The sequence below is a fragment of the Actinia tenebrosa genome, unplaced genomic scaffold (genome assembly GCF_029948245.1).
Source record: "Actinia tenebrosa isolate PJP-AT-01 unplaced genomic scaffold, QUT_ActTen_1.0 PGA_scaffold5__44_contigs__length_20552954, whole genome shotgun sequence".
Lineage (NCBI taxonomy): Eukaryota > Metazoa > Cnidaria > Anthozoa > Actiniaria > Actiniidae > Actinia > Actinia tenebrosa.
In genome coordinates, this window is record NW_028292582.1 from 15,590,758 (window position 1) to 15,606,158 (window position 15,401).

Here is a 15,401-nt window from a genome sequence, read left to right on the forward strand (position 1 = left end):
TATTCTTCTAATTTCTCTTCTGTGTATTAATACTTTCATCCCCCCGAGTTCAGTTCCCCCTCCACCATCAACAAAAATCAATTTCTAAATAATATAATTTGATCATTAATTTTTTGGGTTCTGAACCTGTCATGAAAACTAAATACTCAGGAAGTGCCAAGACTGAATACAGGTTGTAAATTTTGGTCTTAATAAGCTGCAGGTTTAATACTAGAAATAATTGTAATAGTTTTCAACTGCATATTAAGTTGTTTTGAAATGCACATATGAATTGGTTGTAGAAAAGCCATGGCTTTAAATTGATCCTGGAATTGTTACTCTGCCTTGAATAACAAATTTTGATGTGTTTTAGAAATCACCCTTACACCCACCCTAGTTTCACATAATTTTCCTAAAAATGTAAAGCTGAAATCCTTAACAAAAAGGGGGTGCTAATTATTATTAATCCCATATCCCAACCAAAAACTGTTTATTCCAATCCCAGTTCAAATCCAACAATCTCGGCCAGTTTTACTCAATCCTCAATTTCATTTTCCTATTGTTCTTTGGTTCAAATATCCCAGTCCCATTACATGAAATCCCTTTTCCCAGGAGGCTCTAAGAAATGAAATCCCAGCTATTAGCAACCTAAGAATTGACATACCAGTAATTTCTTCAAAAATTAAAAGGAAATAACAAATAGATTTTTCAATAGCAATAATAGTTTCAATATAACAGTGCATCTTTTAGAGCTATGTATATCATAGTTAATTTTCTTTCATAAATATCTTCAACATTTTTAGAAAAATAAACAGTAACAACTTTTTGGTTTTAGCTTATATGTGGAAATTGTTTAAAGCAACACCAATATATCTCTTCGGAAAATTTAGAACACAAAAAATCAAACATTCAAGTTTACATTTCTGTGCTTTGCTTTTGGCAATCATATTAAAATATCAAGAAAATAAATTTCATCATTGTATTCTTGTCCTAGTTTTTTTCAATTGTGAATGAATCTCTTTAGGTTGTTCATGATTTATGTAACATTGAGGCAGGAGTTTCTTATACTCATGCCAGACCGAAATAAACATTAACAAAGGCACTGTCATATACATCAAAGAGCTCTTCTTCAGAAGGAAGAGGACAATCATGTGACCCAGTGGGTAAATACAATGTCTGGGTGCAAGTGTTTGAAGTAGGCACAAAAGCCCACTTGTTCTTACTAGTTGCAGTGGCGAAGCAGATGCTAGGTGGAATTGCAAAGCCCAGAACTGGCTCTTCTTCAGCACCAGTTGCGAATTGTAAGATATGTCCAATGGTGATGGCTGCCCTACGACCACTGGTAGCCTCTCGGACATACTTTAAGAATAACTCATAGACAGCCATTTCATACCTCTTTGCATTTGACCCTTCATCTGAGAAGGAAGGTGCAAGTAAGGAAATCAACTTTCTTCTTGTAAGATTATACGATTGAGAGGGTCGCATCAAGTGTACTAACTGTGGGACAGCCTTTGCAATTTGGTACAAGCCAATCTTTGCAAACCCCATACGTAGCTTAAGAATGCATATGCTGGGCTTGGGTTCTTGAAACAACTCTTGTAACATTGATTCATCCATAAATTTTGGTACTGGCCCATTTTGAAGCATGCTAAGAGCCATGATGATGCCAACCTTTATATAGTCATCAGAAAGCAGATTCCTCAATCCATTGTCAAAATATTTTTCTTTAATCTCTCTGAGGCATAAACGGAAGAATTCCTTTCTTGGCCCCCCATTATCATGTGCAACTTCACCATAAAAGGTTACTTGCAAAGTGAGCTGAAGGTTTTCAATCTCTTCAATTTCATCAAATGCAGTTTTTAACAAGTTTTGTCTGTTCACATCAATAAAGTTCACCTCTCCTTCCAAATTTGACTCAGTTTCAGTAGTATCAAGTGGTCGTCCCTTCACAATATATTTTTGTGCACATCTTAATACCTCAACTGGGTTAGTAGCCTTGTCTGCCTCACATGCTTTCAAGCATTCTTTCACTGCTGATTCAACATCATAGTTCCCACCCCATGCAGACTTAAGTAGGTCGCCGTCATCTTCCTCTTGTGGCTTTTGAGAAGGAACAAGGCTTTCATAATCCTCTACATTTTGGCCATGGTTATTTTCCCTGCCATCTTGAGTGACTGGTGCTGGTGTTTCCTGCCTTTCTTCACCTTCTACATTGGGTTCACGATTTCTTCCTTGAATATAATCATCAAGCAAGCATTCAAATCCATCCTTCAGGGTTATATAAATGCTTCCCTGGCCTGCAAGGAGTTTTACTTCTTTGAAGGAGAATTCACCAGCATTTACAGGCTTTGACAATTTTCTTCTAATTGCTTTTAAAAATTCCAAATCCTGTGGAGCCACAGTTGGAAACTTTATAACAACTGCCTCAGCCAAGCATGCTCGAATGTTTTGTTCATTCATGTTAGAGTTCAGAGTAACAATGCCTCTCAGTATGATGGCATCATCTTCTAAGAGCAATGAATCACTCTCATTGAGCTGCCCCCTGGAATTTACAAGAACAAACTCGAAAGTCTTTTCCATTGGTTTGGCCTTTTTTTGTGCAGATGAGGCAGAAGTACCTAATAAGCATAAGCAATAGTTAAAACTTCTGCATCTAATAAGCTAATCAAAATTAAACTGGCTTTGTTACAGCATCCTTTTTACAAAATCAATGATTCGCCTTAACATCAAACTTTTTGGCAAAAAAAATATGATAAGCCCTCAACAACAATATTTTTTTCCAACCATGTAATATAATAATTTTAAAAAAATCTTTTTGCTCATACCACCCCCTCCCCCTAAATATAATGGTCTATCCCTAATCAAAAGGATACCGACTGTAGAAAGGAATGCAGACTACAACGTTTATGTTTATTAGCACAGTAGCAAACGTCTCAGTGTGCATACCACACTTCGGTGAAATCCATAGTCATAGTACTATAAAACGACGCTTGAATCATATGGAGGGTCCGAGAGCAGGACATACTGCAGTATATTTTATTTTTATTACGTTCGCGCAGCGCTACAAAATGGCAGCTTTTACCACGTGTAAGCCTGAGTCACGAAAACTACGATAGGTTTTGAACAATGGGATCTCCAAAGAAAAGTATAAACAATACCTGAAATGGCTCGCAGACGTTCTCGTCCATTTAAACGGGAATAAAGCCCTCTGTTTGTAGAGTTCTGGACCATAGATTGAGCTCTATTGACTGTTCTCCCGACCGAAGAAATAGCAGATTCCATTCTGCTAGAGAGACCAGTAGAAGTTGATGGATTCGAAGAACCATTCATCTGATTTAAGATCTTTCCTGCCTCGGTTAGGCATTTTGCCAGATCATCCAAGTATTTTTTATTGTTATTGTCCATTACTGCCCCAATCTCTATTATAACTATGCCCAAATCCAAACACGTGCGTAACCGATCAAATCTGACAACGTACGCGGTGTAACTGGGCTCTGTTTTAGGCCAGGTCGCCTTCAACCTTGTTCCTAGGCTCCCCTCTGCCCGAGGCTGTTGTAGTCGGGCCGAGAGGAAACCGGGAACGAGTAAACCTTGGGGAGGGGATTGGGGAGGGGTGGTTGAACGTTGAATAAATATGGTTGAACGTTGAATAAGGGGTTGAACGTTGAATGAATATGGTTGAACGTTGAATAAGGGGTTGAACGTTGAATAAGGGGTTGAACGTTGAATAAGGGGTTGAACGTTGAATAAGGGGTTGAACGTTGAATAAGGGGTTGAACGTTGAATAAGGAGTTGAACGTTGAATAAGGGGTTGAACGTTGAATAAATATGGTTGAACGTTGAATAAATATGGTTGAACGTTGAATAAATATGGTTGAACGTTGAATAAACGAGCTGAATTGAATATTGCTACATTCGGCTTGCCATATCCCAACAGCTGAATTTTGCTGTATGGTGTGCAACGAGTGGTTGTGGAATTGGTTTCGACATTACTGAACCTAGTACTCAAATCTCTTCTGTTCTAAAGTTTCATGTCTTATACACAGTTAGATCCATTCTAAACGATCTTCAGGTTCCATTACCGTGGGATAATAATTTCTCGATATAATAAAGGTGCATTAGTAAAATTGTGCAATGAGTTTGGTATTGATTCATCCAACCCAGATTTCCGGTTCAAAGGTTCTTCTACAGATTCAGACAAGTTTAATTTTCATTATACAAGTCCTTATAAAGATTCTCTTACAGAATACTACACATCTACTCACAAGGATCGAAGCCAGTATAACTGGTTCGTACCGCAAAAAGGTTTAGGTATAACAAAAGCAGGAATGTCACGGTTGAATCAAAGTATAGAAGCTTTCGTATATTGCGTTCTAGGTTCACAGGTTAATACTAGGTCATCAATCATTGGTAATTCAGGCTCAGCCAAAGAAACTCAAGATGTATTCTTAAAACTATTTGAAAATTCAGTAAACGAAAGAGATATTTCGAAAAGTATACAAAGGTACCAGATGGCGATTCAAGAGGCTAAAGTAAAACTCGATTTAGCAATATCACCAGGTTGTTGGTTGCTGCCATCTAGTTTAGTCATAAATACTGAATCAACTATTGGATACAATAATAAACTCCAACGGGCTACAAATGATATGAGTTTTGGTGTAAATAATATTAATAATGATACTAAATCAGTTGGAATACCTAAGAATAATATGGGAGGTTCAAAGGTTAAATTGCCCCATCAAAAACCAGATGATAAACAAACAAATACATCCGATAATTCGAATAAAACAGATACATCTAATAATTTTAATAAACCCGTCATTAAACCCTCACCAGCATCAGAAAAACATGAAACTAATCTAGCGGTTATTACTGTTGGTGTGGCTGGCTTAGCTTGGTATATGTTTCGATAGACCAACACAGTTGTGGTGTTAAACACATAAAATAATAGCTCTTATTTATAATGTGTGAAATAATCACAGTATAAATATTATGCTGTTATCACTACTATTTTTATGGTAGTCAAATATATTAATTATTTCTGACTATCCTTATTCCCCTTCCTATTCGGACGTTTGTTAGCAGACTTTTTATAATTTTCCGGTAGGTCTTCCTTTGGTATATAATTGAATTTATATTTCTGACCATCCTTCTTAGATATACCACTTTTAAAACGGTTCTTCCCTTCAGCACACATTTTAACAATACCGGCGTTAATTCCTAAATGCTGTTGAACGGCATACATACTATTATAAAATGTTTCTTCATTTGTATCACAGTTAGTAGCTTTTACACATTTCTTATTTCGATGATTCGTAGCTGCAAATGAATAGTCTCTGTTTTCAGCAGATTTTTTACAATTCTGTTGTTGTGTTACTAGTTGTAAATTATTCAATCTATTATCATCTTTTATATCGTTGATATGATCAATAACTTTATCGTCTTGGATTAATCCATTATAACATTCCCAGATGAATCGGTGTATCAAATTTTTTTTTTTTGCCTACTTTCACCATGCTTTCTAACAGTAACCCTTAAATACCCAGTATGATGAATATTCCCTTTCGAAGGATTTTTTTTTATTATATTCAAAACATACCCATCTTCACTAGCAGCATATAGATCATAAACCGGATGAATTGTATAAGATTTTCCGTTGATAATTATTATATTTTGTGCTATCTCTGTCATTATAATTTTATGATGTGTCATCTCTTTATATACTTATAGATATAATTTTTTTGCAAAGAGTAAACGCACCTGGAATCTCATACCATTAGACATGTCTAGACTTGTCCAAATGATGTCACGCAATATAACAATGTTGTTTAAAAATTTCCTAGAATTTGGAAACCAAGCATAGAATCCAAGCATAGAATCCAAGCATAGAATCCGGTCATATAATCCCATAATTTTATCCCAGGACAAAATTGTGCCAGAACCCCCCCTTTACTACTACTTATTGGATCATTCACTGACCTACTAACAACATATGATCACTAGCTACTTTTAACAAGAATTGTAGACCAACTAGTAACTGATAGTCACACACTACTGAAAAGGTTGTGAAAAGCGCGTAAACCTCTCTTCATCAAAATCTATTTGTAATGTCATGCCGTTTCTGCTACGACATACAGGTCAATACTTAACAGGCGTCGTCAAAATAGTCCAAGTGAAATCAAAACTTTGACATTTTGGTTTCTTCATATAACAGTATGTCTACATTCATTGTTGCGTGACTACTGAATAACTGTATTGCTTTACAAATGTTAATCATGTGAGTCTACAAGATCAACATGAGCCCAGCCAGTACACCAATAAGAACAGTGTGGAAGTTCACCATGACACCAACACAACCTGATGATTCCAAAAAAAAAAAAAAAAAACAACATGTTTTTAACGAGCAAAAAATATTTATAACGATTAATCGTTATTTACAGGCACTAGGCTTTATCGTGTCCATAAATATATGAAATAGTATTATAATGACTATTAAATTATTGAAGTAGACAAAGAATGGATTACCTGACATTAACAGATCAAAATGATGTTGTCCGCCTTCGTTTGCTTTACACACATACCGCCCAGCATCATGGGATCGAACGTTGCTGATGGTCAGTTTATATCGACAGTATGAGCAGGGCCTGGTAACTACGTACTGTTCAGCCATTGTAATGTTGACTAAGATAATATAAGACAATCAGTATGGAAAACAAACCATAAGTACTTAAACACTGGCTTTCAGTTTCATTACTCACTTGCATCTTTCAAAACGACTTGAGTTCCATTGTTCAACCTCCTCAACCATGTAATGTTCAGTGGATAGCCTTCAGCTGGACATTCCATCACCACCCTACCCCCCTCAGTACCCACTACTTCCGTTGGAGCTTCAAAAAACTGCACTCTTACTAGAAAAGTAAATACCAAAGTATCAAAGTTATAAATATATACCTATTGCGTGTCTGTCACATGGCAACTAGTGGTTATATATACATATCACATGTGTGGTCTCCATAACAACAATGGGTTATGGGAGAATAATAGCTATATATAAGCATAGTTAATGGGGCGGAGTGGTTGGGAAACCTATTGTTCTAGGTTTTTGTTCGACTTTATACATTGTTATATGACGTTGACCGTGCACAGAGAAGGAAAAGATTCTCCGTTTGTTCAAAGTGTTCGGGAATATAGAAGTTTTTCTCCCTAAAAAAACGTTCTGAAATAGTTATTATTCGTAAATTAATCCTATATGATTAATACAAATTGTTTATTGAAAAGGAAATTGCGGCTTTTTTCATGCTTTCTTATTCATCATCTAGTAACTTAACTGTATCTGGGCGGAAATATTTATCGGCATGGTTTTTGGTCATCGAATGAAAGTTTTCACTTTCAAAATGTTCATACATGAAAATAATAAGGAAATGAGTATTTTCAGCCATACTTGCTTTGGTCCATTGTGCACCGTCAGTAACACGTGATGGTACGGTTCAACATCAAACGCAAAACTCCATTTCTATGGAGTTTCCAAACCATTTCACTCCATTAACTATGATATAAGTTAGTGGTACATACTCGTGAGTATGGCTGTTCCCAAAGATATATTGACAGCTTTTAATCCTTGTAGTTTCACTACAGCCATGCAAGTGTAAACTCCTCCATCTCTGGCTGACACAGTAGTGAGAATCAAAGGATCGATAGTAGTGGAACCATTCTCACTGATAGTCTTGGTGTTCTTGACCCATGCTAGTCTCTCGAGTGGTGCCTTGTACTGGTTACCAGGATACGTTACATCACAAGTCAAGTTAGCAGGACCTCCAAGTGTTGCATTTGCACCTGTTACAGTTGCTCTAGGTAGATCACTCTCTGTATATCAAGCAGTATATCAATAAAGAATCAGTGAAAAGACTAGAGGCATTACTGTATATGATGATCATCAGTTCACTTACTTGATATGACATATATAGTAAATACATGTTTTTCGGGTTCCTTGCCGCCAGGTATTGAAGGATAAGCCCAACACTGGTATGGTGCAAGGCTGGAGTGATCTGAAGGCTGTGCTGACTCGATATGGAGGACTGCAGTTCGCGTTAAACCTAAAGGAAGAAAGGTTACGTGACGATCAGCTACAGTACTTAACAGGACGAGACAAGCTGACTGAAGACACGTCACTATACTATCAACACGTCTCTCGGCTCTTTATTATTTCATGACATTGTTTTTTCATCGATTTAGTTTGATCGATGACATCAACACCTCATGAAAATAAGACTTTGTTGCACACTAAGCAAAAAAGAAGCACTTTGGAACAGAGCAATAACCCATAGGGCTTTGTATTCAACACTTTTTTTTTTTGTCTAAAGCACGACCTTTGATAAAGCTCCATGACCTTGAAACTCAAACGAAGTGTGGTTTAGAATCGTTCAGTGGTGCATGGATTAGTATTTACCGTGTGTATCGTTCCGAGTTGTATTGGTCACGTAAACTCGAGGACTGTTTTGGATTTCCTCGTAAGTGTAATGATCTACGCGGCTTCGTCTGGTGAAGATGACTTTACTTGGGTATCCTGAAGTGTCTCCGCTATACAGGATATCGCCAATGAATCTCCTTCTATTGCTATCTCATTCCTGGGATAGGGTGGAATTATCTCTATAGCTGTGAACAAGATATTCAACACATTAAATGGTTATTTTAATCTCATACCCTTCGCTTTCCCTATAGTCCCAACTCTCCCTTCCCCTCAACATAGTTTAAACAGAGTGATAAATACTCCACGTCTTTTGTATTATTAAGATATTGGCCGGTAAAAGTAATTGGACTAAGTTATCAAGCTTATCACATCCCTGCCTTCCTTTGAGCAAATCTGCTACGCAATGACAACTTGGAGAAAATCGAAAAAAGAACAGAAAATGTCCCAGAAATAAGGTAATGGCTGCAATAACGTGTATAGGTGCACAACGTTAATTTTAGTCCAAATATTCTCTTTTGGTTCGAAAAACGCATCAAAAATCTACCGAGTGAACAAGTTTGTGTCATTCAGAAAGATTTTGGTTGAAAGCTGAACAAAAAGGAAACTGCTCTGCTTACTTACTTGAAATACTGGATACTATAGTCAACAAGCAACACAACACCAGTAAAGTGGTATTCATGGTTGATTGTTCCAAAGTGAGTGAGTGTTTACCTCATTACCTCCTTATACCGCTTTTTATATCTGCACCATAACAAGGCCAAGCAAAGACGGTTCAAAATCCACCCCAGTAGTTAATTATGATTGACAGGCAACGACGTTAGTCGATAATTGTGATGATTAGCCATCAAATAAACACGTCAGTAGCAGGCAAGCAATAAAACCATTTTGATGGCGCGGTTTTTTTGTTGTTTTTTTTACAAAAATCTGTAGTAAAGACCAGTTTTGAAAATATGTTTTAAGCACATCAGTTTTTCTAGCATGACGGCCTAACTGGCCACAAACGGGCATGGTTACGATAACAATGACTCAGTGCGTGTTTGCTCTTTGGATCAAACGTTTGTATCAACAACTGAATGGACAGCAGACTTTGACCTTGAATGTGTAAATGATGCACGGTTGTTGCTATGTTACTAAGATGAAAACCTGAGGTCTCTCTCTTGCAGTAGTGCCATACTTCAAGTCTAGTTTAGTTTAGTTTATTTGTCACAATATAAACATATACATTTTATAAAACTTGAGACATACAAATTTTGTGACTGACGAAGAAAACAGAACTTTCGTCCCAATTGATATTCCCTCTCCATACAATTTACATACAGTACAAACATGATTAACATTAAAATTGACGAGCAAAAAACAATAATAAAAAGAAAAAACATATCAAAATTTATTCAATTTCAAATTCAAAAGATTTTAAGGTGGGTGCTCACAACTTCCTTAAATTTGGAAAGGCTTGCATCATTTATTTTACAGTGTATTGGTAGCGAGTTACATAGTTTGATAGATCTAGGTAGAAATGAGTTAAGTTAATAGTCCTGTTTGAAGATTAATCGGGTTGCATTCTCTCCTCTGAGTATTTTATCTTTTTCTTTTCATTGAGTACTCTAAAGAGATAAACAATTACAACAGTCAATGGTATAATAAACCATATCCTCGTCCTTATCACTTAAAACAGATATAACGATGATGTTTATATCCAAAGTCCATTTGAAAATAACCTTTGGCAAGCACAACTGACTGACAGCCTACCGTATGGGAGTACCCAAGGTTTTGTGACTCACTACTGATGTACATGTTTTCACAGAGGTCTACATTTTACATTCCAAACGAACAAGACCTCTACCCCACCTTACCCCCCTTGCTGGTACAAGGTCCAGATACATCATTCATATTAATAGAAGCATATTAAAGAGGCTTGTAGTACAAAGGCCCACACATAGTTTCAATGACTTGGCGTAGGTGAGTAATGTTATGCAACAGAATTTTAGGAATTATTTGTTCACTAATAATGCTTTTTGTATATAATTTTGCAAGTCCAGCATATATAGTTTAGATTGTTTTGACTTAGAGATCTACTGGTAGGTTCCTGTTATGTTCTACAAACCTGTCTGTCTGTCTGTCTGTTCAGTCTATGCAGACGTGTTCGTAACCGCTCCGTAATCTTCAACATTTTATAAAGCTTCTATCGAATCTTTGTCTCCAAATGGCAAATCTTATTGAGTATTTAAGTTATGATGAAAAGGATAACGATTTCACTTGGCGTGGTACGCAACAAGAACTTAAATCTTTGGTGGATTTTATGTTCGATGTCCAAGAAGGCAGTAATGGCGTCTTTAAAGAAGACAAAGCTCACAACGCAATAACGTATAAAGTGAGTACCGATGACAAGGAATGCTCCGTAAGATTCTACACATCATCACTTAGACTGAAAATCTTTGGGCCAAATCAAGAATGCCTTAGGAATAAGTTTCATGAACTTCTTCCAAGCAAGAATGATGGTCCTGCAGAAAAAAGAGTTGAGCCTTCACAACCGACTGATTCTGAAATTGCCTCATTATTATTCGGTTTACTGACTGACTTGCGTAAAGAAATAAGTTTATTGAAAGACACTTTCCAAAACGGAGAGAACTTTGATATCCAACAAATGAAGAAGGAAAACGATGATTCTCGTAAAATTATCTGTAATCTTCAGGAGGAAATTAAAATTCAATAAGGCAATCACTAGTGAAGCTATTCAATCAATCAGTTGATAAAGGGATTTTTCCTAACGGCTTGAAACTTGCGAAAGTTACGCCAATTCATAAAGCTAATGACAAAGATGATTTGAATAATTACCGTCCCATTTCGGTCTTACCTACTATTGCTAAGATTTTCGAGAGAATAGTTTTTAACCAGTTATATGAGTATCTAAACTCAAATAATTTACTTTCTCAAAAGCAGTCGGGATTTAGACCGCTTCATTCGACTACTACTGCACTCCTAGAAGCCACAACGGAGTGGCTTACCAATATGGATGAAGGTAAATTGAACTGTGTCACTTTCCTAGATTTTAAAAAAGCTTTTGACACAGTAAATCACTCCATACTTCTCCACAAATTATACTATTATGGGATTGCAGAAGAGTCGATAAAGTGGTTCAAATCTTACCTCACAGATCGTAGTCAGAGATGCTACATAAACCATACCTTATCTAGCTCTAGAACACTCGATTGCGGCATCCCTCAAGGCTCAATCCTTGGGCCATTATTATTTATTATTTACATAAACGATCTGCCAAATAGTGTCAAATTTTCAAATGCTAGAATGTATGCTGATGACACAAGTCTCACCACTTGTGGCACATCACAAAAGACTATATTTGACGAGGTGAACGCTGATATTTCCAATATTCATAACTGGTTGAAAGCTAACAAACTTAGCTTAAATTCAGCTAAAACAGAGCACATGTTTATTGCTTCTGACGATAAATTGAAAAAAATTACCTCCGAACCACACATATATTTAAATAGCAAACCAATTACTAGAGTCTCTACAGCAAAAACTCTGGGTGTTGTGATTGACGAACGGGTGTCTTGGGTTGCTCATATTGATTACATTTGTAAAAAAATATCCTCTGGATTGAGTGGCATAAGACGAGTCCGCGATTACATCCCCTTGGAGACAGCTATTACCATATATGAGGCTCTCGTTTTACCTTGGTTTGACTATTGTGACGTGGTATGGGATAATTTACCAGTAACGTCTGCTGAAAGATTGCAAAAAATGCAAAATAGAGCTGCAAGAATAATAACAAAAAGCAGCTACGATGTCAGATCTAGTGATATTTTAACTTCTTTAGGCTGGAAAAGCTTACAAAGAAGAAGAAAGGAGCATAAAGCAATAATGATGTTTAAGACTTTAAATGCACTTGCACCAAAATCTGTAAGGGAACTCTTTTATTTTCAAGAAAATACCTACGATTTTCGTGGTAGAGAGAAGTGCTTAAAGTTACCGAAACCCAGCACTGAGTTTTTAAAAAGAGCTCTCTCTTATGACGGTGCAAAAGTGTGGAACTCGTTACCCCAAAGTGTCAGACTGTCCAATAATTTAAAATCTTTTAAGAGGAATCTTTCGTCTGTTGGTCCTTAACACTTTAATTACTATAATATTTTTGGGGGGTAGATGAGAATGTATTTCATAAATCTGTCTATATATTCTTAACGTTATTATTAATTTTTTATATATATTACCTATGAACTCGGTTTTCATGAAAACCAATTTGTACATTGATGAAATTTCCCGAGATTAAATAAAAGACATCTCTCTCTCTCTCTCTAACCTCTTCATGTTCAAATTAACCTAAACATTCAAACCACCAAGGTTAAACTAGTCTAGATACGTGAAGTAAAAAGAATTTCAGAATTTCAGATAGTAGATTACATTCAGCTGTTTCTACGCATTCGATCTTGTACTTAGCTATGACATGGTTAATAGAGGACCCCTCTATTAACTATGGTTGTGAACAAGGCTAAGGTTGTGAGTTCGATTGTACTGGGAGGCTACAAGTAAAGCTCTGAGTAAAGACCTTAGTAAGGACAGTAGAGGAGTAAGAAATCCCGACTATCATCATCATCATTTCTATTATCATCATTTATTTGGTTATTTACTGGATATACACCTAATTGAAAAAACGTCGGGTTCAAAAAAAAGGTTATATCATCAAAGCTAAGACCGAAGGGGAGCATGGGAAGACAAACAATTATGCTAATTTCATGTGTATTGCAGTTTTCCCTTCCTGTGCACGTTTTCTGCGTCATGGCTTTGGCATGTTGTTAATCTAGATCGTCCGACTTTAATTGTCTTTATTGTTTTTATTGTTTTGTGCATCATGGCTTTGGCATGTTGTTAATCTAGGTCGACCGACTTTGCTCTAATGTGCATTTTTACATGTCTATGTGCAAATATAATACACATTTTGGAGTACCCAAAATCCTTTTCGGTCTTAGCTTTGATGATATGACCTTCTCGAACCCGACTTCGTTTTTTCAATTAGGTGTATATATAGTAATTTAATTGGGAGACTATCCTATAGGTGGTATCACCTGTCTAGTTCTCCACGACAGTTTGTTGGAAGCATAATAAATAGATAGACTGACAGCAACACCCTTCTGGTCAAACTGACAAGGGCGGATGCGTATAATTTCATCTGGAATGGTAAAGACAAAGTGAAACGCTCAACTCTTGTAAATGATATTGAGCTTGGAGGACTGAAGATGCTAGATATCGAATCTTTAATGCATGCACAACGGATTATATGTATTAAAAATTTTCTGGCAGACTATCCCTGCACTTGGAAATATTTTTTAAACCATTACTTAAAGAAATTGGGTGCAGGGAAATTACTTTTTTATTGCAATTACGATTTAAAAAAGCTACCTCTAAAGCTTCCTAATTTCTATCAAGAATGTCTGAAATCTTGGTCAATACTTAATATCCTACAAAAGACACCCGATTCGCTAGAGGACATAATTAACCAAATCATTTGAAACAATAAATTTATTTGCATCAATAATAAGTCAGTTTTTATTAGAAATATTTACTCTAGTAGACTAGTGGAATTTCACATGACGTCATCAAAACATCAAAATCTAAACTATTGATGGTATAAAGGCATTTCTCAAGTATGTTTTAGAAACCAGTGTTATGGTCACAAGTAAAAATCTCGAGTCATTTCGACGTTTGGTTCCCGAATTATGAAGGTTGAGTTTGTGTCACGCAATACCGTCACGTCTATCTATATAGCGATCAAAATAGTCAAAAAAATTACTCTAGTTGAAGGATTTTCCCTTAGACACGTTTTAAATATCTATTTAAAGTATATTTAAGTGAAATATAGTCAAAATTATTAAATATTCAATCATCTTAAGCCTTTGAAATTTCATCCGCCATGATGGTGTACCAACTTGGAACACCAAGATGGCCGCTCCATACATTTTAACCAAAAATTGCGTCATGCTTACTCGCCTATAAATCAGCAACGAAAAGCTTTACAGCCTCGAAATTTGGTCGGAATGTGTAGTTTTGACCGCTTTACAAGATTATGAAACTTCTATTTCATTATATAATGCGAATTTACGCTTTTGAAATGCATGATGACGTAAGTGAAAACCAAGAATAGGCGGATCTTTACGACAATCACGCCCCAATTTTAGGAAAAGCTGCACATTTAAGCCCCCTGGAAATGTTCAACCTTAGACAAATAATACATGCTATTCCGACAGCTTGGCCTAAAATAGTCAAAGAAAATTACGCAGCTAATAAGACTTCTTTTAAACCTTTCCAAATAGATGAAGCTATAATTTATACTTAAAGACCCATTGTCACTTACCGTGATGCACCGCGGTCACAGATGAATTTCGTTGTCCATGAAATTCAAAGATTCATATATTGAAAAATAACTTCATATTAAATCCTTTTCCAACATAGCACTAAGGCACAATAATTATTCTTTTACATTCTTTTACGGCTTTAGGGACTATCTAAGAGTTTATTCAAAATGTTGGAATTGTTTTTTCAGTGGAGACACGATTCAAAATGTAAACAAATTGTGATGCATCACCGTAAGTGGCAATGGGTCTTTAAGTAGGAAAAAGGATTAAACTAAGTTCTAGGGAAGCTTATGCTATAGTGTTGTCAAAGAAAATATCCCCTCCGACAGCGCAAAAAAAATTTGAAGCAAACTACATCAACACTACAGTACATGAAATTAATTGGCAAAAGATTTACACGATCCCCTATAGATGTACGCTTGACACAAAGACACGTGAATTCCAATTCAAAATTTTTCATAGAATCCTGTTTACAAAACAATTACTTTTCAAAATAGGAAAAAAGTCATTCCCCTTTGTGTTCCTTCTGCCAGATTCGAGAAGAGACCATCGAACATCTGTTTTACCATTGTCCTGAGGTCCAAGGA

The 15,401-nt window shown here is 36.1% G+C and overlaps 3 protein-coding genes across 3 annotated transcripts; 1 reads left to right on the top strand and 2 right to left on the bottom strand.

Moving 5' to 3' along the window:
• Nucleotides 1–180: 180 nt before the first annotated feature.
• LOC148906705 (uncharacterized) lies at nucleotides 181–3,628 on the bottom strand. Its single transcript, XM_089037804.1, has 2 exons — nucleotides 3,138–3,628; nucleotides 181–2,597 (listed from the first exon to the last, which is right to left on the bottom strand). The coding sequence occupies exons 1-2, from the start codon at nucleotides 3,382–3,384 to the stop codon at nucleotides 1,048–1,050; spliced, it is 1,797 nt and encodes a 598-aa protein (XP_088893930.1). The 5' UTR covers nucleotides 3,385–3,628; the 3' UTR covers nucleotides 181–1,047.
• Nucleotides 3,410–5,019, top strand: LOC148906706 (uncharacterized). Its single transcript, XM_089038105.1, has 2 exons — nucleotides 3,410–3,453; nucleotides 4,052–5,019. Exons 1-2 carry the CDS (start codon nucleotides 3,410–3,412, stop codon nucleotides 4,890–4,892), a joined length of 885 nt encoding a protein of 294 aa, XP_088894231.1. The 3' UTR covers nucleotides 4,893–5,019.
• On the bottom strand, nucleotides 4,997–9,125 carry LOC116305852 (uncharacterized). Its single transcript, XM_089038106.1, has 7 exons — nucleotides 9,068–9,125; nucleotides 8,426–8,596; nucleotides 7,926–8,072; nucleotides 7,552–7,842; nucleotides 6,738–6,887; nucleotides 6,505–6,660; nucleotides 4,997–6,336 (listed from the first exon to the last, which is right to left on the bottom strand). Exons 1-7 carry the CDS (start codon nucleotides 9,123–9,125, stop codon nucleotides 6,263–6,265), a joined length of 1,047 nt encoding a protein of 348 aa, XP_088894232.1. The 3' UTR covers nucleotides 4,997–6,262.
• Between the last annotated feature and the right edge of the window lie 6,276 nt (nucleotides 9,126–15,401).

What these genes read in the sequence shown, in the direction of transcription:
- LOC148906705 (XM_089037804.1), bottom strand. Translation starts at nt 3,384, where the DNA reads ATGGACAATAACAATAAAAAATACTTGGATGATCTGGCAAAATGCCTA. An exon ending in ACGTCTGCGAGCCATTTCAG is followed by an intron (nt 2,598 to 3,137) that starts GTATTGTTTATA and finishes TATGCTTATTAG; the next exon opens with GTACTTCTGCCTCATCTGCA.
- LOC148906706 (XM_089038105.1), top strand. Translation starts at nt 3,410, where the DNA reads ATGCCCAAATCCAAACACGTGCGTAACCGATCAAATCTGACAAC. An exon ending in AACCGATCAAATCTGACAAC is followed by an intron (nt 3,454 to 4,051) that starts GTACGCGGTGTA and finishes AACGATCTTCAG; the next exon opens with GTTCCATTACCGTGGGATAA.
- LOC116305852 (XM_089038106.1), bottom strand. Translation starts at nt 9,125, where the DNA reads ATGAATACCACTTTACTGGTGTTGTGTTGCTTGTTGACTATAGTATCC. An exon ending in TACTATATATGTCATATCAA is followed by an intron (nt 7,843 to 7,925) that starts GTAAGTGAACTG and finishes CTTGATATACAG; the next exon opens with AGAGTGATCTACCTAGAGCA. An exon ending in AGTCGTTTTGAAAGATGCAA is followed by an intron (nt 6,661 to 6,737) that starts GTGAGTAATGAA and finishes ATATTATCTTAG; the next exon opens with TCAACATTACAATGGCTGAA.